This window comes from Mustela putorius, unplaced genomic scaffold (assembly GCF_011764305.1).
Source record: "Mustela putorius furo isolate JIRA1106 unplaced genomic scaffold, ASM1176430v1.1 tig00003927_pilon_pilon_pilon, whole genome shotgun sequence".
NCBI classification, from domain to species: Eukaryota; Metazoa; Chordata; class Mammalia; order Carnivora; family Mustelidae; genus Mustela; species Mustela putorius.
In genome coordinates this window covers 1321780-1346258 of record NW_025422072.1, presented here as the reverse complement: position 1 = coordinate 1346258, position 24479 = coordinate 1321780, and the positions used below count along the sequence as shown (strand labels likewise).

At 35.3% G+C, this 24479-nt stretch overlaps 1 protein-coding gene across 7 annotated transcripts in view; it reads left to right on the top strand.

Annotated features, from left to right (window-relative positions):
* SMAP1 (small ArfGAP 1) overlaps positions 1 to 24479 on the top strand; it is a 173160-nt gene that overhangs the window by 61564 nt on the left and 87117 nt on the right. For 4 of the 7 annotated variants that reach the window (XM_004769306.3, XM_013044189.2, XM_013044191.2 and 1 more), the window contains 3 exons: positions 86 to 171; positions 8497 to 8572; positions 20098 to 20178. In XM_004769306.3, coding sequence (XP_004769363.1) covers positions 86 to 171; positions 8497 to 8572; positions 20098 to 20178 — 243 coding nt within the window. The remainder of the gene's footprint in view (positions 1 to 85; positions 172 to 8496; positions 8573 to 20097; positions 20179 to 24479) is intronic. The other 3 variants (XM_013044192.2, XM_004769307.3, XM_013044190.2) reach the window with 1 other exon arrangement.

Genomic DNA, 24479 nt, shown 5'->3' with positions numbered 1-24479 from the left:
TATATGTAAATGTATGTGTACATAGTAATTACTTTTTAATATTCATATGATTAATGAAAATGCTTGATTTTTCTTTTTATTTTAGTGCATGCAAGATATGGGAAATACTAAAGCAAGACTACTCTATGAAGCCAATCTTCCAGAGAACTTTCGAAGACCGCAGACAGATCAGTATCCTTGAAACTTTATTTATTGTGGATTTTAAAAGAAATAACTTATTTTTATACTTCATATTTTAACTGTTTATATTTAGGAAGATGCAAACTTTATCAGACTGTTATTTATTAAATATCAAAGCTGGTTTGCCCTGAGCTGTGCTTTGTATGTAGTAAATTTTTAATAGTAAATAATACATGATCTACATAGTATTTTGATATAATTCTTACTAAGTATAAAGTATTATGGCTGATTCTTCTTGATCTCTAGCTCTTGATTGGAGAATATACATTGTTTATTATTTTAGAGTATTATTAGAGATTTGATTTGTGAGCATCTTGAATAGTTTTAAAATTTATTTCTAAAGAGATCTTCTTCTTTTTTTTCTTTTTAAAGATTTTATTTGTTTATTTGACAGACAGAGATTACAAGTAGGCAGAGAGGCAGAGAGAGGAGGAAGCAGGCTCCCCGTTGAGCAGAGAGCCCGATGTGGGACTCGATCCCAGGACCCTGAGATCACGACCCGAGCCGAAGGCAGAGGCTTAACCCACTGAGCCACCCAGGCGTCCCTAAAGAGATCTTCTTGATCACCTTTATATAGTAATCATATTTATGTTAAGGAGTTTGGCATGTAGGCATTTAAAATGGCAAATCACGTGTTTGTAAGTAGACCTGCTGAAGTAGCTTATGCTAATATTTACTGCTCACATTTCTTCTTTGTTACAGGTTTCACAGCTGTGTTTGCTTTTACAAATCTGCCATAATGAATAAGTAGAATATTTTCTCACAGGCATTTTAGTCAGATGTTTTTCACATTTGTTAAAGATAAAGTCATTTGATTATATAGGATTTCTCAAACTTATATTGAAGTTTGAGGAAATAGCTCATCAAAATTGATCTGTTCTTTAAGATTATCATATTGATTGTAGGTATTTTTTATTCTATCCAAAGGTGACAGTAAGGTGCAGTTTTGGCAATAAAATGTAGTTTCTTAAAGAGCAGTTATATTTTACCCATTTGTATACTAAAACAGTTCATGTGGTCAGACAGTGAAAAAAAAATGCCATCTTAACAGAGTAGAGGATATATTTTTATATTTGTATAGAAACCTTCTAAGTTTTATTTAAAAAGTTGGTATCTGTATTTGGCCTTTTCTATTTCTGCTCCCTCCACCTTCTTCCCCCAAATTTAACAATCCGATATCCAAGGCTGTTTTTATTATAGCAGGTTCTTAGGGTAAAAGTGGGAGGTACATTTCAGACATAACAAATTGTGTGACTGGAACTATGAAGGAGTGAAGGAACATGACAGGTTTTGATGTGACAGGTTCGTGTTTAGTGGGGCAAGTGGCAGAAGAAACTTACTTTCCAGATTGTGAAGGGTTTTCAGTACCAGATAGAAGCAGTGTGGACTTCATTCCATGTACTAATGGAAGTTGAAGAATTTGATAAGCCATGAAGGGTTTTGAAGCAGGAGAAACATTAGAAGCATTTACTTCTACCACAAGGAAGATTAGTCAGAGGAAACCTTGGAGTTGCAGACCATGTAGAATGCTAGTACAGCCTTGAAATGAGCAATGATGAAGTTATAAATTAGAGAATTAGATTCAATTAAATAGTGGCATTGAGAATGGGTAAGAAGGAATTGGGAATATTGGAAATTGGGAAAGCAGGAGCAATTGGATGAGGTTGAGATTGGCTGTGTTTCTGAAGAAAGATACTGAGATGACCCCAAGTTTTTTAAAGCTTGGTGGAGGTTCTATAGATAAGATAAAGCATATTCCCTGAGAGAAGAAATTCAGTACCAGATAAAGGTTGAAGGGTCAGAAATGAAAGGTAATGAGCCATACTTTTTTGTTTTGGGCAGATTGAGGTGTCTGTTGGACGTATACATGGAGATCCCCATTCAGTAGCTGGAAACGAGGGTCTAGACCTTAAAAGAAAGCAGGAAATGCAATGCAGATTATGGAGTGATTTAGCATGTAGATGATAGAAAAGTGTTAGTTGCAGTTATGTTTACCCAGGGCAGTACTCCTTTATTCTTTTTGTGTGCTTTATTGAACATCTTGGGAATACTGTTTTCTTTCTCTGAAAGGTGAAGGTCTAGGGCAGAACCCTGGGAATAGAGCATTAGTAGAAGAAAATACAACTGAGTGAGCAAGTATGTCCTCGGTGGTTTTTACCAATTGCTTGCTGTTTGTATTTATTCTTTTCTCTCTGGTTCTCACCCCCAAGCCTGAGTAGACATATTAGATTCCTCAAATGGAAGAATCTCCATTTTGTGGAGGTTTGTGTGTATGTGTGTTAGGATTTATTTGGTTTGAGTTTAGTTTTTTTTTAACTTCTTTTGAATACTACAGGGTAATTTTTGGTAGTATCCTTTATTTGGTTCCTTGTGGGTGAAAATGGCTTCCAAGTTACTTAGTCTATCATCACGATTCCACATTTTTTTCAAAGAAGCTTTGAAGATATTTAGGAAAGGACTGTATATAGCTTCTCAGTATCTTCTTACATTGAACTATTCTATGCACTATTTTGTGTATGTTAGTAGGAATATTATTTCTTAAGTAATTACCATTAATTTTATCATGACCCTTATAGAAGTAAAGGATTAATGAGGTAGTGAGTTTTAATTCTGATATTTTTGCTGATGTATTTTTAAGTATTTGGTACTTACTTAAACATTTCAGGGAAGATATTTTTTACACTGAATTGATTGGCCTTGGGTATGATTATATCCTTGACACACTGAAGATACAACAACTAAAGTAGTCTTACTACTTAAAAAAGGTTTCCTGTGTGCCAAGCACTGAGCTTGACTTTTTATCTTCCTTATTTTTTTAAATTTTCCAAACAACCCAATGAACTGGAGTATGTCACTTTCACTTTTGGGGTTGGGAAGAGTAGGATTATTATTATCCCACCCTTATTAAGTTATTAAGAAGCTTCTCAACGCTTCCAGACTTTTCCTTCTGTAGAAGGGCACTTGACCGTATTTTAATGATGATAGTCTGAGTAAAGTCAATGTTGCCATGTTTGAGTCTTGATGGCCTTTAAAAATAGATAGGCTATGGTTTGGGATTCTGCAGCTAGATCATAAGGTCTAGGTGTTTGCTCAAGAATGCTTATTTGGGTTTTCAAACTGTTACTTCTAAAGTATTTACAAATTATGATTATATTTATATGAGGTGTTGATTTTTTTACTATTCATAAAAAATAATCTAATGGTTGTTAGGAAATACTTAAAGAGGGATTTTGTCTAAACATATTTGAGATAGATGGCTACTTTGAGTATAAAATGCCATGTCTTGGACCGTGAGACCAGACCCTATATCTAATAAAATACTATGACCTTTAAAAATTGTTTTACCTTAAGTATTATAGCAACATCACTTTAGTCCCTTCTTTTAATTATGAAACATTGTGATTTGGAGGTTTTATTAGGGAAACTAGTAAGACAATTAGTCCCCTTCCTTTATTTCATGAATCATTCTAAATTTCATTGCTCTTTAAAAAGCCTAACATCTCTGCATTTTTATTGATTTAAATATCGTGGCCTCATCCCCAGAGACAAGTGGAACCAAAGTGAGTAAAACTCACATAATATGGGGCCTCACTGCATTCTTAACAAGATTTGTCATTTTTTTTAAACCTTTACAATTTACAGAGTTTTGCAAAAGCTGCTGTGAAAGTATAATTTCTCATGTGGGATGTGGTTAATTATAGGCTGCATGTACTAGTGCATGACAAATGATAAAGCTTTACATTAAGCTTTTCATTATTAGGGTATTTCATCTTATCTAAAAACTTTAATTACTTCGGTTCCATGAGGTCTATTGTGCACCAAAGCTAATCTGCAGTTCTTCTCCTTTGAGCTTTTCAAGATTTTATTGCTGTCAGTGGTAATGTGTCTGGAACTGGAAGATTTGGTTCTTGGGACTAAATATTAATTTAATTGTCTTTAAAAGGGTATCTTTAAAGAAAGGAAAAAAGTCAAATTATAAATAAATATGTTAAGAGATAAAATACAAAGCAATATTAAACTTTTTGGGGGCTTGGTTAGTTTTGAGAACAGGGACAGGTCAGGGTGCTTTGTTGAATGTTTTTTAACTGTAGGCATGGGGAAAATTCTGGGGTATTTGTTTTTGTTTACTAAATCTCAAATCAACTACTTAAACTTGAATTGTTATTAATATTTCTTTACCTTGATTTCCTGAAAATATTATTGTTCTATTTCTAATTTTTTGGGTTGTATTATTGATGTCTATCAGTAAAAAAAAAAAAAAAAAAAGAAATCCTCATGTCTCAAATGACACCTAGAGACTAGAAAATGAAGATGAGTATTGATTGATCTCCAAATCCATTGGTCCTTTTGTAGCTGTTTCTCAATTGCTCTGTCGGTTTATACGTGATGCTATGCAAGCTGTCTTTGCCCTGAGCATTGTAGTTCTGTCCATTACCTCCCTTTACCATGGTGATAAGAGCTAAAAATTAAATAGCACTGTGTGCCACTTGCTCTTAGTTCTTTTCACACACTAGCTTATTTAATTCTGACAATAATCCTGTGAGATGGGTCTCAGTGGTATCACCATCTTAAAGGAGAGGAAACTGAGATAAAACATTATATAAAAGCAAAAGCTAACTCCATTTATTGAGTACTTAACTGTCTCTTAGGTGCTGCACTAAATGCTTCATTTGTATGCTCTCAACAACTTTATGAGTTGAGTGTGATTATCATTTTTTATGTATCTAGGTATAAGTTCAGCAGATTAGCTGACTTGGAGGTAATAACAACTGCCAGTTAAATAATAAGTGCCTATTGGTACCAGAAATGAGGGTGTACGTTGTGGAGAATTAGTACTAGGGTCAGCATGTAATGCAGAACTGTTCTCAAAATGTCGAAATTCCTTAAGTTGTCTGTAGTAACAATTTGTAGACACAGAGACGGTCTATAAATCCAACTTGACGGTTTTTTGCCATTTGGGCCAAATTGGGATACAGTTCAGAAATAACTAACTATAGGCCTAAGAGCCAGCTCCTGTTTTTGTAAATAAAGTTTATTAGAACACGACCATTGATTTATGTATTTTCAAGGCTGCTTTGGAGCCACAAAGGCAGAGTTGAGTAGTTGCAACACAGACCAACTATCCTTCAAAGCCTAAAATATTTACCTTCTGGCCCCCTAAAAAAAATTTGGGGACCGTAGTAATAAATCATTGTTTGTTTAGGTGAATTAACAATGAAAAATTGGCTTGCATTTGGGACCTTGTACAAATATACATAAAGACTGTGTGATACGTTCTTGCTCTAAGAGGTATGTAGGAACTGAGAGCGATTAAGAACATAGCATGTTCTGTAAATCACCGTCCTTTTTCAGATGACTCCCATGGAAAAATGCACATTGTGGTGTGCTTTGATTGGTTTTTGGAAAGTAATGTTTTATATTAACACTAGGAAGATTAAATAAGTTCTCTTGCCTTAGTGATTTATTTTATTTTATTTTATCTTATTTTAATATCCTTGGAAAACATCAACTTTCGTCTCAGAATTTTAGAAATTTTTACTTCTTAGATTATTTCTTTTTTTTTTTTTTTTTTAAGATTTTTATTTATTTATTTGACAGACAGAGATCACAAGTAGGCAGAGAGGCAGGCAGAGAGAGAGAGAGAGGAGGAAGCAGGCTTCCCGTGGAACAGAGAGTCCGATGTGGGGCTCGATCCCAGGACCCTGGGATCATGACCTGAGCCGAAGGCAGAGGCTTTAACCCACTGAGCCACCCAGGTGCCCCCTTAGATTATTTCTGAGAGGGTTTTGTATCCTAAGCAGAACCAGATTCAGCTGTATTTGAATTATTTATATAAGATACATTAAGTATAAATTAAGATTTCATTGATACCTGTTACTTCTGAAAATTCACAGCAACATGTAATTTCACCAGATGTTTGTATTATTTTTCACTTGAAAACATTGCATACTTAAAATGTTTCCCTTTTTCAAATTCAGTATTTATAAAGTCATCATAGTTTTCAGTATTTTGGGTTTACTGTTGGTTAAATTATTTTATATATTCTATTTCTAACTTTAATGAGTTTTTTCTCTAATAGTAATTTTTAAAATCGTAAACCATGATCATTTTTTCATAGCTAGAGTATTAATTTCGTAGATAAGAGTAGTAATCTTTCCGAGTTTTAAGGTATAGTATACTCTAAACAATATCTAAAATGAATATGGTTTCTATCTTTAAGAAGGAAAACTATCAAAGTTACTTTCTCTGATATTTAAATATAAAAATTATAATTAAAGAATTTGGGATCTCTAAAAACTTTCTGTAGTTAAAAAATAGCTGTGTATACATATATACATATATATATACTACATTGCATTTTATATAATATATAATTATAAATATAATTGCTGCTAAAATACATGAGTTTACAAATATATGTACAAATAATATATTCCATATCATCTGAAGTGACAATGGCATCAGTCTAAGTGAAGTGTATGTTCTCTTCCTTTTGTGGAGGTAAATAGTTGTGTCTACAGTAAAAATTGCTCGATATGTCCATACGCGTAGACCTAATCCAAAAGGCCAACTTTTTTAATTGTTTCATTTTTTTCTGTTAGAAAAATAGAAAAATGTATATTGAACTTGGATTTACAATCATGAGCACACTTAACGTTTAGCTGATTACAAGTTTGAGTAAAATAACATTATTGTATTTTATGGAAATAGTGGCTTATTTGTAGTAACTTCTTGATATCGAATTGGCTGCTAAAATTTTCACATACCTAAATAAGCAGCCTGATGGTAGGTTTGGGGCCTTTATCTTAAAAGGGTCTCCAAGGATACTTTGAAAATACCCTCCAAATTTGACATTCTTTTCTAGATTTTAAAATATTTATTAGCATTAGCATAAAATAACTGATTCACAGATGAACTGGTATTGATCAGCAACATTCTGAAAAGGTTGATGCTAAACATTCCTAGTTTTGAATCATAACTCTTCCTTGTACTGTAGAATCCCAGAAGACTTTTTAAACTCTCTGTGCCTCACTTTTAGTTGTGAAATGGTACCTACCTTATAGGTTGTTAAGAGGAAAAAAGGAAGATAAAGATCATATAAAGTGCCCTTCACATATTCAGGTTGTAGAAACTGTCTTTAAAAATAGCTTTCGTTCAGCTGACTTAATAAATTAAATTTTAGATTTCCCCTTTTGAGTGCTTTCATAATGCCCCAACTTTTTAATATCCACTGTATATTGTTCAGCTCTTTCTATTTACTGTTGCCTCAACTGTCAATTTAAAAGGCTGTTATTAACTTCTAATAAGGAGTTATTGTCTGAAAATGTTTGCTTTACTGCTTCAGATAACTATTCTTTTGAACAGAAGGATGTCTTAATGAGTATCTGTAGAGATTGTATTTCAGTATAATTCATTTCCTTTGAAATTCTTTGTATTTTATTTTACACATTTAAAAGCACTGCCCCAGGAAGGAGTTCATAGGCTTTGCCTGACTACCAAAGGGGATCATGGTGCTGAAAGGTTATGAATCTCTGGTGGAAGAATTCCCATTTTAATGAAATATGATAAAGCAGTGATTGAGTGGTAAGAGAAGTGAATATCAGATAACTCAAAACCCTGAAATCCCACTAGAAATGGCTCACTCTGTCAACATATAAGGCTAGCCCAGCTAACTCCAAAAATTTAAATAGTACTAACTTTGGTTGTAGCTTCTTGACTTCTCCATTCCTCAGCTTTGAAAGAAAAATAAAAAGGCCTCCATTCTTCTAAAACACAGGGAATCCTCTATGATGCAACCAGGGGAAGCCATGTATGGTGGGAAAGAACAGAAGTATTGAAATCACAATTGTGTAATTTTTCTAAGTTGCTAATTATTCATCTGTGATGTGGAAATAATATATACATATTATTTATATATACATATATAAATTAGTGGGTTGTGGAAGGATTGAAATAAACTATGAACAACACATAGCACACAGTGTCTGGTACATTGTGGGTACCACATGGTTATTAATTTCCTTACACTGAGAATTTAAAATGAACTTTAATTGAGTTTGGTTGGAGGTGGAGATTTGGGGAGTGTGGTTACTTTTCATTCTAGAATTGGGTTAGGTGGTTTTTGTTGAATGGGGAGAACTTGTGTGGCTAAAAAAAAGGTAAGTTACAGAATTTAGTTGCAGAAATAATGTGAGAGGAAAGCACATGGGGAGGAGGATACTTGAATGTAGAGTGTAGGCTTTGTGGAAGGAATGAATAAAGGGGAGTATACATTGTCACTGAACTCATGCTTTTCCTTAAGTTATCTGTTTTCAGAGCAGTGGAGTTTTTCATCAGAGATAAATATGAAAAGAAGAAATACTACGATAAAAATGCAATAGCTATTACAAATGTGAGTAAAATCTTCATTTGTATCACCAATTGATGTTTGTTGAATAGATCTCAAACTTTTTTAAGATTTATTTATTTGAGACCGAAGGAATGGGGAGGGGCAGAAGGAAAGACTTTCGAGCCAGCTACCCGCTGAGCACAGAGCCCTACTCAGGGCTCCATCTCATGACCCTGAGATCATGACTTGAGCTGAAATCATTAGACGCTTAACCCATGGAGCCATCCGGGCTCCCCAGATCTCAAAACTTTTAACATACAAAACAGCATAGTTATTTGTTACTGTAAAATTATATGTAGTTACATACTTGAAAAAATTTAAACACTGGAATTTTTTTTCACGTATTTATGGAGCGCTCACAAAGCAGAACTCTTGATTCAGGAAAGAATGTGTTCTGAATAAATGCCATTTATTAATTTATGAAATTTGCAGAAAGATAAATTCACTAATTGAAAAAGGGGGGAGGGAAAATTACTTCACTCAATTCTGGAAATGAATGAAATAGAGACAAGGCAATTTATTGTCTCCTAAGGGCTTTAGTGGATGTGTCCAGACATATGTATATTAAGACATAGCATTGTAATTGGTTATTATCAAGCATTTTGATACCTAATAGTTGAGACCTTATTGTAGTGATCAGTTATATCTGTTTCTTTTTAGCTTTATTCTGATTAATTTTTCTCATTCCAGTTAATAACAGTTTAAAACTAATTGTCTTTACTATTGCAATTGGATTTTTTGGTTTGTTTTTGTTTTTTGCCTTTGATTCCTAGATTTGGCTTATTAAGCCAAGCTGTAAACAGTTAATCTTGTGGTTAAGTAAACTGTCAAGCAATTTGGAGATAATAATTTCATCTCATTTTGTATACAAATTGGGTTTTTCTTTTCTGTCCATATGGAGAAGCAATATACTAAAAAAGTTGATAAAATACTAACAAAGTAAGGATATTGTAATACACTGGTCATGAAAAAGTCTTGCTAAAAATGTATAAAGTGTCAAAAATGTATATTTTGAAACAAAGAAACCCTGTATATAGAGTTTAGGCTGCATTTGGATATAGGAGAGGAAATCTTTTGAAAGATTGATAAATCATATATACAATGGAATATTACAGAGCCATCAGAAAGGATGAATACTCAGCTTTTGTGTCAACATGGATGGGACTGGAGGAGATTATGCTGAGTGAAATAAATCAAGCAGAGAAAGTCAATTATCATATGGTTTCACTTGTGGAGCATAAGGAATAACATGGAGGACATTAGGAAAAAGAAAGGAAAAGTGAATTTGGGGAAATCAGAGGGGGAGATGAAGCATGAGACTATGAGACTCATGTGGACTATGAGAAACAAACAGGGTTTTGGAAGGGAGGGGGTGGGGGGAATGGTTGAGTCAGATGGTAGGTGTTAAGGAGGGCATGCATTGCATGGAGCACTGGATGTGGTACATGAACAATGAATCCTGGAACACTGAAAAAAATAAAATTAAGATGTTTAAAAAAAAAGATTGATAAAAATTGATAGTATTGAGAACACTGCTTACAACGTCCATAGAATTAAATTTAGTTTGTAGTATTATGGGGGGGAAAGGACTGACTATAAAACATAAATAATATATTTTCATATGAAATCTTAAGAAATTATTTTTGTATAGTTTATAAAAACATATAGCTTTACATTATATATCCTTTTTACCCTTCAAGTTTTTATTTAAATTCTAGTTAGTTTGCATAGCATACCATTTAATATTCGTTTCAGGTGTAGAATTTAGTGGTGCATCACTTACACACAACATCCAGTGCTCATCACAAGTGCCCTCCTTAATACCTATCAGCCATCTAACCCATCCCCTGCCTTGTTCCCTCCAGCAACCCTCAGTTTGTTCTCTGTAGTTATAGTCTCTTACATTTTTCTTCCCTCTTAAATCTCTTAAAAAATCTCTTAAATCTCTTAAAAAATTCTAAACATTTTTGTTGTTTTTAATTATATTTATATTATTTTTTTCCTTTTTGACAACAATTTGGAAATTGTTTTTATGTAGTAATAGAAGGAAAACTGTTTTATCTTTGGAGGATAGCTGTTGCTATGTAATACCCACCCCCCCAGATGTGATAATAGTATTATGTTCAGTTAAAAGAATTTCTTTATTAATTAAGAGATATGTACTGGGATAAAATATTTAGGGATCAAGTGTCATGATATCTAACTCATTTTCAAAGAATAATAATAATAAATAATTTTAAATGGTTCAAGGAAACCTGGCAACTGAGTTTATGTGTATGTCTGTCTGTGTAGAGAGAAAACAAGCATGGCATGATGTTAACATTTGATGAGTATTGGTAGGTTTATAGAGGTATTCATTCTACAAGTTTTTACATTTTTTTTACACTGGAGAACGGAAATACCAAGGTAGAAGATTGTGTATTCTTGAGTTTATATTATTTGTATAATGAAGATTTAGAAAAGCTCACGAAAATCACATTTAACCCAAGGGAAGATGTATTCCACCTATTCATTTATAAGCAAAATAATAATTAAAAAAAATTATGTTCTAGCAAGTTTAAAACATTTCTTCCTCTTTCATGGCAATCAGTGTGTAAACAACTAATCTTACATATCACTGAGAATTACATTATATCATTATATATTTATATATTTTGTTTTGTCTTCAGTAATAGGTTGAACAGTCATTCAGATTGTTTTTGATCACTTGTTATAGTCCCAGGCTCCTGGTATACTGAACCAAAGAGGGCATGACCTTTGCTTTCAGAGATTTAATTTCTTTGGGAGGATGAGACAAGGTTAAAAAAATAAACCTGAGACAAAGTATAAGAACTGTATATCTAAGGTACTTATGGAGCACTAGTGCATTTAAGGGAATATCTAAGGAGAGACAGTTTGAATACTAATTATACTAGTTGTACTCTGATAAGACGATATCATGAAATGGCTATTAAGCTTGATATGGCTCTTACCCTGATATTAAATGGCTCCATATTGCTTTATCTTTATAGGTTTTGTTTCTGATTTATATAGTTTTTCTCTCTACTCTTAGCTAGTATTTTTTAGTGTTGACAATAACTGCTCTTATTATTTTCTTATTTTAAATAAGAATAAGGTCCTAAAGATTGACCCTGTTTATCTATGTAAGGCAGTAATTTAATTTCTTAAACCCTTTTAAAAAATGACAAATTTCTTAACCTTCTGAAACATAAATATTTCAGATTGTTGTGGCAAAATACAAAGCAATAAACTTCAAGATAACAGTGGCAAAGAGTTTGGCTGTTTTTCTGTGATATTGACCCCCTGCCTGCCAGGCCATATAATGAGTCCATGAACTAAGCCCCATAGGAATCCATCATGTAGAGTATGAGAATCTAGTATGGTACTGCCTTCATATCCAGGCATTTATTTGTAGTTTTAAAAACTGCCTTCAGCAAGCTGTAAATAAATGTGGTATCTGGTCATATAAACATGATGCGTCTGAGAAAACGGGGAGGTTTGTATGTGCTGCTTTGTGGAGGAACCCTGTGATCTGACTGTATGATTTTGAGTGCGGTATAGTACTGTAAGTGTGAATTAAGGGAGGAAACTTAAAGGGGAAAAGCAAAATTTAGACAAAACAAAAACAAAGGAAAATATATTTCCAAGTAGAAATGTTTTGGTACTACAGTTTGTACTGTTTTGTAGCCTTAAACAAACAAACAAAAAAAAGATTTCATTTCTTTTGTATCTTTTAAAGTAACTGCATGGTGCTGGGCACCAATGTGGGCATAGCCTATCAACCCTTATTAATACCAACCCTCAGTACTTCTCTTCCTCACTCCTAATATCTATGTTAGCCTCTCATTTTGAAACTATATATAAAATTGAGAGATTAGCTGTTGAAGTTCCCTTGGATTGTTTCTTCCTTTATTTGTGCATTTAGTCATGGAACAAGCAATCATTGAATATATACCATCTAGGAGGCACTGAGATTGAAATGTAGAATCTTTTTAAAAAAGATTTATTTCAGAGAGAGAGAGTACGCAAGAGCGCGTGCCTGCTAGTGTGTGAGAGGGGGAGGGGCAAAAGGCGAGGGGGAAGCAGCAGATTCTGTACTGAGTGGGGAGCCTGCCCTTGGGGCTCGACCCCCGACCCACAGATCATGACCTCAGCCAAAACCAAGAGTCAGACACTTAACCAACTGAACCACCCAGATGCCCCAGAAGTGATACAGTCTTTGTTCAGTCTTAGCCTCCTCTCATCTCAAACATTATCCAGTGTAATGTACATGTACACTGAGTTGTATTCTAAATCACACTGTAGTAACTGTTAGAAGAATAAAAGTGCAATGGGAACACAGAATTTTGGTAGCACTAGTTAATTTTCATGGGGAGAACTTTTAAAGGAGGTATATTTAAAATTATCCTTAATAAAAATGTAGGATTTCAGCAAAGAGAAAGTAGGCTGAGTGTTGATAGTGCAGAAAGGACATTTCAGGTTGAAGGGACATTTTATCTCATCTATGCTAACCTAAGATAAAGAGGAAAGAGAGTTCGGGTATATTATTTGTTGTTTGGGTTTGTTGTCTTGTCTAGTGAGTGTGAAAGAGGACTTTCCAGCATGAGTAGATGATGAGGAGGGAATAAGTATATGAGGAAGTAAGTCTCAAAAGGCAAATAGGGATTATATGGAGGACTTCTTCCTTCTTTGAGTAAAGCATCGTTATATTAATTTTCTCTTGCCATTTAACATTGCTAGAAACTTAATGACTTCAAATGACAATGGATTTGTTATCTTACAGTTTCTGTTGACTAAGAGTATGGGCAGGGGGTTAGCTCAATTCTCAGCTCAGGATATCACCAGGTTGAAATTATTGGGCAGGGATGCGATCTTATTATCTGAGGCTCCTTGTCTTCCAGGTGCCTGATTGTTGTCAGAATTCATTTCCTTATGCTTGTATGACTATGGTCCTATGTTCCTGGTTTCATATTGGGACCACTCAGTTCCTAGGGGCCACCCTCAGGTCTTTAACAGTTAACTCCATTCTCTTATAACATAAAAGCTTATTTCTTCATTGGAGAATTTCTCTCACACGTCAGATCTCCTATTTTCGGAAGCCCCTTTTAGGGGCTCATCTGATCAGGCTAGGCACACCCCCGAAGAGTCTCTCATTTGATTAATCCATTATTAAGCATTTGGGGATCTTAGTTACACTTGTAAATTTTTTTTTTTTAAGATTTTATTTATTTATTTGACAGAGAGAGATCACAAGTAGGCAGAGAGGCAGGCAGAGAGAGGAGGAAGCAGGCTCCCTGCTGAGCAGAGAGCCCGATGCGGGACTCGATCCCAGGATCCTGAGATCATGACCTGAGCCAAAGGCAGCGGCTTAACCCACTGAGCCACCCAGGCGCCCACACTTGTAAATTTTTAACCTTTGTCATATAACAACCTAGTCAAGAGAGACCATTATATTCACAGTCCTGCCCATACTTAAGGGGAGGGCTTTATATAGAGTATGTATACCAGTGGGTGGGAATTGTGATGGCCAGCTTAGAATTCTTACCACAGTGATACAGAATGAGTCTAACCTTCCTGGTTGTTCCTTAACTGAATGAGTGATAAGAGAATTTGAAAAATTTTGAATACAGAAATCTGTTCTCCCTGTCCTCTCTCCTTCCCCTCTTAACCAGTAGTGAATCACAATTGCAAGCACAGTGATTAGGTGAGTTGCTAGAAGAGCTCACAGTTCTTTAGTAGATGGGGCTGAACTCTGCCATATATTTGCTCTTTTCTATCAGCAGCTTTTCTTTCCACTTCCTGTCCTCTCTCTCACTCTTTCTTCCTCCCCTCTTTCTCCCTTCTTTCACCCCTTTCTTCCTACCCTACATACATTTCCATAATCACATTATTCATTTGCCATCATAATGATCAGAAACAAAAAGAAAATCTAGTAGAGGGGCAAATGTATAGGTAACTGTGACTATTTAATCCTGATTCCCTGACTTCCTCAATTTTGTCTTGGAAAACAATTCATAATCTTTGGGAGTTAGTGACTTTAAAAATAAGCACTTGCTTGTTTTGTTTCAATTTGTCTGACATATTGGTTGCTTCCTTTACCACTTCTCATTTCTCAGAAGAAAGCTCTTGAACGCAGTTTGAGTATATACTTGAATTTGTAGCACATAAAGATTTTAATTCTCTAGTCTGAATTTCACATAAAATTATAATCAGTTGCTATATAGTTGAATATTACATAAAGGTTTAAAAACAATAAAATGTTTACTTGTTTTGTATATATGTATATGTATAAAGACTGATATTTAATACAACAAAAGTAAATTCATTATTTCAGCTTAGCAATTATTATAGAAACAATGTTTCTACATTTTATTACTATAAAAATGAGATAGCCCTAGTAATTTTATTAAGCTCTGTTTACAGTTAATTGATGATTATATAATTATTTAAGATATGCAATTTCAAGACAACGTGAGTTGCAATGAATTTTAAATGTTCTTTAATAGGGATGAGAAACTTAGATGAATAATTAGGTAGTGAGTTAGGATTAGTATAAAACAGTTTCAAGTTGGCTTTCCTTCTTAATTCTTTTCATTGCAATTTTATTTTCCTCTTCTGTGGACTAGAACTGATCATGATGTATATATTTCATAGTATTGATGTAAGAGTTAAATAAGATGAAGCATGTTGCATTTTTAATAGAGTGCCTAGAACATAAGTGCTTAATAAAGATAAGCTATTGTAATGATTATATTGAAGGAAGATGGGAAAGGTGTCAGTGCCAAGTGCCTTCAAACAAGTAGATAATTAAGAAATGTGAATATTCAAACTTAACTGTAAGACTTTAGATTATTGGCACAATTTTGACTTGAGTTGTTTGATTCATATATCCACATTTTCATCAGCCTTTTAATTATGGTCTGCCAGTTACTTGATGTGGCCTTTAAAGGACTTATATTTTGAAAGTTTTACTCCAGATTTCTATATTTGATAGTGACCTATGCAAAGATTTTAAAGTTAGTATATTAAAATTTAGGCTTCTCCTACATATTTGGAGGCTGTGGTTACTTAGTTGATTAAAGTCTTTTAATAAGCCTCATACTGGTTCATTAATGGTGTCTTTTGTACAATTTATTTATTAGTTCAATAAATGTATTTTCAGCTTTTGTGTCAGTTACATTGACATTGGAAATCATTTTTTAAATGATTTTATTTATTTGAGAGAGAGAGCGAGCGTGCACTTACAAACCAAAGAGAGCACAAGCAGGGGGAAGGTTTAGAGGAGAAGCAGATGCCCCCACTGAGCAGGGAGCTCCATACTGGGAGCTCCATACTGGGACTCCAGGATCATGACCCAAGCCTATGGCAGATGCTTAACTGACTGAACCATCCAGGTACCCCTGGAAATCATATTTTTAAGATGATTTCTGGGCTCCTGAAAAACCTGAGCTTTGCAGTATTTTGAAAGCTCATGACACAGCTATTTGAGAATTGTTATGGTAAAATCTACACTTAGAAAACATATCCAGGAGTTTCCAAAATGGGGTTGAAGCAGTGTATTGCTAGTAATTAATCCATGTGGCCTTCTTTATTGTTCTTACGTTTTTCAGTGTTTTAGAACACTAGATTTTATTATTATAGCATTATTTTGTTGAAAATGGTGATATGGAGAAAAAATTGATCCAGAAAATAATGTGATATTTTCCTGAAAAGATAAAAGAACATTTTGCCTGATGGCCTTCAAATAATCATACTCATATTTTCTTTGTAATACCATTTCAAAATGTGTTTATTCACCTTATCCTGGTAGGCGGGAATTGGAAACCTGTTTTGCCTGATCAGTTTTTCTTTTGCAAGAGCTGAGTTTATGTAGTTGTATTGCCTTAGGAGTTTCTTCACATTCAGGTTACTTTGATGGTGGCCTAAAGAGGAACCTCTGGGCTTGAGAATAATTGATAGGACTCTAACTCATTTACTCCTAAAGGATATCATCTTTACTTGGTTCCCACTGTGCATTCTCTCATGGATGGAGGAGTTGGGCAGGAGAACAGTAGGTAATAGAGGGACATTCAGTCATAACAGCTGAATTTACTCACCCCACCAATTTCCAGTGAAATTTTCTAAGGTCAGAGTCTTTTCTGCTCTCTCTCTCTCTCTCTCTCTAAAAGTACTAGAATCCAGTGAAATGGTGTGTTAAATTCTAGTTACAAAATAAATTATGAATTTGATAGTAACTAACATATAAGATTTCAGAAAAGTATGCTAGCGAGTAGTGAACTTAAAAAGGACAATGCTAATTGCTGAGATTGAGCCTCTTTTTGGTTCTTCCTCTGAGATGCTCCTTTCCTCCTTTTTTTATTTTGCTCTAACATTTAGAAGTACTTACTGAGACTTGTTGAGTGCCAAGTGCTAAAGATAGTGAACAGAACACAAAGTGTCTGTCTTTGAGAAGTCCAGTCAGTTGAACAAAGGATACTCTTAAGTAATTGGATCTCTACAAGATGTCATGTGAATAAGAATGTATTATAGAAAGTGCTTTAGGAGTATCTCAAGTGGCTACTTAATTGCAACTGGAGTGATGAAGGAATACTTCCTGGAAGAGGCAGTGTCAGCTTAAAATTACAGGATGGGTAAGAGCTAATAGAAACTGTGGATATTTCAGGCAGAGGAAATAGCAGAAGCAAAGACAGAAGCAAGAGAAGCAGACTTGAGAACTAGAACCAAAGGGGAGTTGTTTATGGCTAGACAGTAGTTTAGTAGGGCAGGAAAGGGTAAGGAGATAAAGTAGATGACACTTGTGGCCTAGTTAAGGAGTTTGGACTCTGTCCGTATGTAATACATATGAACTGTTTAAAGCTTCTAACTAAGGATATCCAGTGATCAGATTTGCATTTGAGAATATTACAGTTTGGAGAAGAGCAAGACTTAGGGCAAGGAAGCCAAAGGATTAATCCAGGTGACAGATGATGGTGATTTTCTATTAGTTCTTAGTGGAGAAGATGGCAAAAAGTGGTTCTGAGAGATTAAGAAAGAATACTCAAGAGCAGCTAGTTTTTCTGGCCTCTGTATTTTTTCTTTTCCCCTGCTTTTTTTGTTCTCCCTCATCTATCTGTTCTTTGGTGTTTCTTGCTTCTGATTGTCAGTATGTTGACTTCTATTTCCTCATTCCTTGCTCATATAATGTATCTTACACTGCTCATTGACTTTTTAAAAATTAATTTTATTGAAGATAAAATTTATGTGCAATAAAAGACAATTTAAGGTACATTTCATTGAATTTTCTTTTCCCTCAAAGTTTTATTTAAATTCTAGTTAGTCAACACAGTGCAATATTGGTTTCAGAGGTAGAATTCAGAGGTGGTTGATCATGTACAAACACTCAGTGCTCTTCACAAGTGCTTCTTAATATTCATCCCCCATCCCCCACCCATATAGCTCATTGAAAAATAACTCTGTGTAGCCATCAAAGAGGGCATATAGAATCTTTCCTTTGCTCCAAAAAGTTCCTTTGTGCCTTTGTACTCTTCGGTGTCTGGCTTTTTTCTTTTGGCATATTTCTGAAATTCATCCCTATTTTTGTGAGTACTATTAAGACAGTCTCTTTTGTATTGGCAGGTAATTGTTCATCTTATGGTATACAATAATTTGTTTATTCGTTCACCTGTTAATTTGTCTGTTGATTTTTAAAGTGTCTTTCCTACTGAACAACCCTCTGTGTTTATTTCTAGCTGAAACATAGTATTAACACTTTTTTGGAAGGGAGCATTAAAATGCTTTATTAAATTACTGTTACTTATTAAATAATTTTATATTGCTGCTTCTGAGTTTTAAAGCTGGCCAAATCAGTTAGAAGGAGAATAAACACTTCAACAGTGAACTGTCATGAATTGGTAACCCTCTACATGCTTGATATACCCATTTCTCATTTATATTTTATGTTCAGCTATTAACATGAGCTTGGGCAGAGAGGTCTTTATGATACAGGTTATCATCTTAAGTGAAATTGTGTGCTGCTTTGTCTCTTATTTTCTTCATAAAGTGGCAATTAAAGATCTTTAGCAAGTAAGTGTCCAGTAGGATAAAGCAATTTTGAAGCCAGGGTTTAAGGTGCAGTTTTTCTTTTAAAATCTTCTTTTTCATGTGTAACTTACATTAGTGGTCAATAAATGGCTAATTTTCACAATTATAACAGAGTCAACAAGTAGTGTCGAAGCTTAAAAAAAAAAAACACAACACCCAGAAGTTTATGATCTTGGGTTGTGATTCAAGAATTAAAACCGTAACTAACTTAGTAACAAGCAGATTAAATGAGGACTCATCTTGCAATGTTATTTTGACATTACGTACATTTGACCTTTGTATAATAGCACCTTTCATTTTGAACAGTTCCTTAGAGCACTCTTGCCTCTATGATATGATAGGGCAGTATATACAGATGTCAGTTTTATGGCTCCAAAGATGTACTGTGCATTTTGTAAACATATTTCAGTTATATTTTGGCAGTAAAGAAAGCAGGAAGATAATGCTTCCATTAGAGTGATCAACTATGCATGTAGAAATTGGATAGGAAGATGTGTGAAAAGGTTCTTAGATGAAACCCATTTTCATATATAAATTGCCTCTGGTGCATATATAACTGTCACATAATGCTTTGGGGAAATTCAGCAAATACCGCACTGGAAATGGTGTTTGTACATACTGATCTTAAGGAAGTGTATATATTGCTTTTTGATAAGTCCTGCGGCTCAGTTTTGTATTGCATTAACTCACTTCTTCTTCCCAGACTTTTTTTTTTCTTCCTTAAACAGCTGATTAAAACTTACTTGACTTTTTTACTATTTCAGCACAGTTTTATTTTCCATTCTTAAAATAGATAATACAAGTAAAAACAAAAATTCATTTATGCTCTCCTGCTACTTGAAACAATGTGTCTTTATGCTTTAGAGCATTAGTATTTCAGTAGTAATATTGAGTAAAATTTTACCGTACAAGAAGCTTATTTTTCAGGGGCGCCTGGATGGCTCAGTGGGTTAAAGCCTCTGCCTTTGGCTCAGGTCATGATCCCGGAGTCCTGGGATCGAGCCCCGCATCGGGCTCTCTGCTCATTGGGGAGCCTGCTTCCTCCTCTCTCTCTGCCTGCCTCTCTGCCTACTTGTGATCTCTGTCTGTCAAATAAATAAATAAATCCTTAAAAAAAAGAGAAAAAAATTTTAAAAAGAAGCTTATTTTTCAGATTCTTTTGGGATGATCTTACCTGAGTACATTTTAAATTTTATATCATAGTGAATCCTATTTTAAATCACACACTATTCTGTAATAAATACTTTTATTTTTAGAAATTGCATGTGGGAATTTAAAAAAAGCAATGCTCTCCACTTAATACTTTTTTTTAAAATTTTTTTTAGTTAACATACTTCTAAGTGCTTTTATATCTCAGAAATGTATGGGTTTTGGTTTTTTCCTGTGCCTGTCAGTTCTGATTATCCTCTTTTCTCTTTCTTCTTCTGACTTTTCATCTGCATTCACAGATTTCTTCCTCTGATGCTCCTCTTCAGCCTTTGGTATCCTCTCCTTCTCTACAAGCTGCTGTTGAGAAAAACAAATTGGAGGTATGGTAGTGTTCTAGACAGCTACATAATGTAGTGTTCAGTAGTAAATGAACTTCTCTTACAGTGTGCTGTAATTTGGGAGTGGTATAATTTGAATGGTCTCCAGTATTAAATATATTAAATATAGCAGTCTAAAAATGTTTTCTTATGCTGCAAGTAGGATTAAAGGGCTTTGATCTGTTTAGTTTCAGAAGATGGATTTATCGGTACTATAGATATATCTTAACATTTAAGAAGCAATTTTCTGTCGTTGTCTCCCTCACTAGTTTATATTTATGGGAATTGTTTTATATTTGCTATTGAATTCTTTGATACATTAGAAAAGTCTTTGACTGAAATGTTTTCTTAAGAAGATTTTGTTGTTATAAGCATTCAAAGAAAATTATTGTCAAGGGATAGTAGCAGTCATACTGATACACATAATAAAGATTTATGAATATAGAATTATCAGTTATAGTCACTAGAATATGTTTGTGGTAGGGGTGGTTGGAGAGAATGACAGGGGTTTGTAATGGAGGAAAACAGGTAACTCTGCAGAGGTTTCTAATGCCAAACAGTGTGTGCTGTGATTGACATTTACTCATTGTGCTGGTATTTAATATAGAAGGCATGCTTTTGATACATCTTAATTTTTTTTTTTTTTTAAGAGAGCATACTCTCTTAAAAAGTGGGGAGTGGGAGAGGGGCAGAGGGAGAAAGAGAGAATCCCAAGCAAAACCCAACACTGGGCTTATCTTGTTTCCCTGACTGAGATCACGACCTAAGCAGAAATCATGAGTTGGACACTTAACCAACTGATCCACCCAGGCACCCCAGTATATCTTAAGTTCTTAATAAATAGTAGCTATAAGGATTAAGATGTATTCTAAGCAGAGAAAGCATCTTATAAACAACAACAACAACAACAAAAACCAAAGAAACCTGTGGGTATTTGCAAGGGGATGAGATGACTAGAACATAGGGAGAGAAGTGAGAGGACAGCCTATTTCTGAGCCTTCTGAAGGATTTTGGTCTTTACTCTGAAGGACCTGGTACTTTTAATGATGAGTTTTTAAGGGTAAGAAGGGTAACAGGATCTGATTTTCTTGTCATCACATGGCTTCCTATCTCGGTGGACAATAATTACATACTGATGGGTGTGAAAAAGCTTGAGAACCTGCTGCTTTAATCTATGACCAACATGATGGGAGCAGTTGCTAAAATGGAAGCAGAGAGATAAAAAGGAGAGTGTAGTTTGAAGAGATTTTGAGAAGACTGAATCTGTGGGATTTAGTAATCGGTGGATTGTGACAGTGGTTTGGGACGTGTTGATGACTTCCAGTGTCTGGCTTGAGCATCTCAGTACATGATGGAGCTATCCTGGGAGAAAAGGGTATAGGCTGATGGTGAGGAACAGGTTTGAGGAGAACAAAGGAAGGCAGGGAGGGATGAATTAAAAGTTGACTATGACTGTGGGACATCCAGGTATCTAGTAGGTGGTTGGATATTACATGTGTATAGCCCAGAGGACAGATCCAGACTGGGGGCTGTTGGGGGGCATGTTGAGAGAGAGGGATTGAAAGAAGAATTGAGATTACAAGGCAGCCCAGGGGAAGTGTGTTGAGTGATAAAGAGAGAGTCATGAGAATGGAAAACTGGATACATTGGACTTAAGAGTTAGCAGAGCAAAGGGTCTTCATGAGGAGTCTGTAGGGGACAGTTATGGAGCATGGAGTACATGGTTAGAATGTTGTAGGTATCTTAGGTCAACACACAGGCCCAGGAAAGCAGCATTCTAGGAGTGTGGATGTTACTGTGAGAACGTGGAAGAATGTCAAAGGCAAAGTTTTCCTTTTCAGAATTTGCCCTGGAACTCTGCTTTCCTGTGAGAAAAAGGGTGGAAACCCTTAACACACTTTTGTACTGTGTGATTCCTGCCTGCAAGTCTTAGAAAGGAGTGGACATTGATTATTCAAGATGGTGGCATAGAAAGACCCAAAGCTCCCCTTCTCCCATGGACAAACCAAATCTATAACTACACATAGAACAGTTTTTTTCTACAAAAGATGTGAAAACTAGCTGAACACCTCCTTCACAACAAAAGACAAAAAGGACACATTGAGACACAGACTCACCAAACCCATGCCTGGTGCTGTGATCCACCAGTGAGAGTGATCTTACAAATACGGAGCTTATCTCTGAGGAGCAAGCCACGTTAGATACCCCAACCCTTGGGACCTGCATTGGAGAAATGAGCCCCCAAAACAATTGGCTTTGGACGTCAGTGGGTTTCATTTCAAGGATACCCAAAAAGCTGTAGGAAAGTAAGACTCTACTCTTAAAGGGCATATGAACGTGACTAACTTGTCCTGCAACCTAGTACAAAAGGAGCAAGTTAAAAATTTTATAGACTATATGTAAAGGAGATTAATTGTCTGAGTTTAAAGTGTCTGCCAGAGGGACAGGGGTCATTTGGATATCTCTCAGAAGACAGGTGCTAGGAGACACCATTTTTGCACTACTTCTATCTTGCTAATGCTGCTTGCCTTGCTTCTCTGTACCCCCATAGTCCCACACTGCCAAACTGGATGGCCTGGCTCTTCCTGGGCTGGTGCTCCCCTCTGACTCTGCTAAAGGCAGGAAATGCAAGTATTTCACATCGGGCTTGTATGTCTGGCTCTGGTGGATAGTGGGCCTTGCATTTCTGGGCCTCTTGGGACTGAAACAGTTGGAGACAATTGTGGCAGGCTGCTACCTCCAGGGCACTACACAGACAGTTGACTGAATGAAACAAACTCTCAGTCTTCCTCTGGCCATTCCTTCAGTAGTAGGAGAGATCACTATTTTGCCTAATACACAGAAACAAACAGAGAATTAGGCAAAATGAGGAGACAGAAATATGATCCAAATGAAAGAATAAGATAACATCCTAGAAGGAAAAACCTTAATGGAGATAAGTAATTTACCTGATAAAGAATTCAAAGTAATAGTCATAAAGATGCTCATTGATCTTGGGAAAAGAATGGATGAAGACAATTTCAACAGAGATAGAAAATATAAGAAAATATCAAATGGAAGACACAGAGCTGAAGAATACAATGACTGAACTAGAAAAATATGCTAGAGAGAATCAGTAATAAACAAGATGAAGCAGAAATCAGATCAGTGACCTGGCAGACGGGGCAGTGGAACTAACCCAAACAGCAGCAGGGTTTTTAAAAAAAAAAAAAAAAAAAGTTTTGTTTTGTTTTGTTTTAAAACAAAGATAACCTAAGAGACCTATGGGACAACATCAGTAACATTCACAGCTGAGTGACAGTCATATTATAGGAGCTGCAGAAGGGGGTGAGCAGAAGGGACAAAAACCTATTTGAAGAAATAATGGATGAAAACTTTCCTAACCTGGGGACGGAAACAGTTACACAGATCCAGGAAGCCCAGGGAGTTCCAAATAAAAGGTGAACCCAAAGAGATCCATGCCAACACATCCCATAATTAAAATGTTAAAAGCTAAAGATAGACTCATGGGAAGATGGTGGCATAGGAAGAACGTGAGCTCACCTCCTGGAGATACCAAGGCTGGAACTATATGTAAAGCAACTCTCTGAGAAGAACCTGAAGACTAGCAGAACAGTTCTTAGATATTTAACAACTAAAGATATTTTAAAAAGCAATATCAAAGTATGGAAAGAACCTAGATGTCCATCAACAGATGAATGGATAAAGATGTCACACACACACACACACACACACACACACACACACACACAGACTGCAATACTATGCAATTATCAAAAAATGAAATCTTGCCATTTGTAATGCTGTGGATAGAACTAGAGGGTATTATGCTAAGAGAAATAAGTCAATCAGAGAAAGACAGTTATCATATCCCTCTGATATGAGGAATTTGAGAGGCAGGGGGGTGGTTGGTGGGGAGTAGGTAGGGAAAAAAATGAAACAAGATGGGACTGGGGAGGAAGACAAACCATAAGAGACTCTTAATCTTAGGAAACAAACTGAAGGTTGCTGTGGGGGTGGCGAGGGAGGGATAGGGTGGCAGGGTTATGGACATTGGGGAAGGTGTGTGCTATGGTGAGTGCTGTGAATTGTGTAAGACTGATGATTCACAGACCTGTGCCCCTGAAGCAAATAATACATTGTATGTTAATTTAAAAAAAAAAAAAGCAGTGTCAAGAAGAATAGGAGGGACATAGACATGGTCAGATTGGGAAATGAACCCCTAGCACAGTAAAGCATAAGTGGGAGAAATGTCAAGGTATAGAGGTCCTCCCTGAGAAGTGAGGGGTGTTCAAGCCCCATAT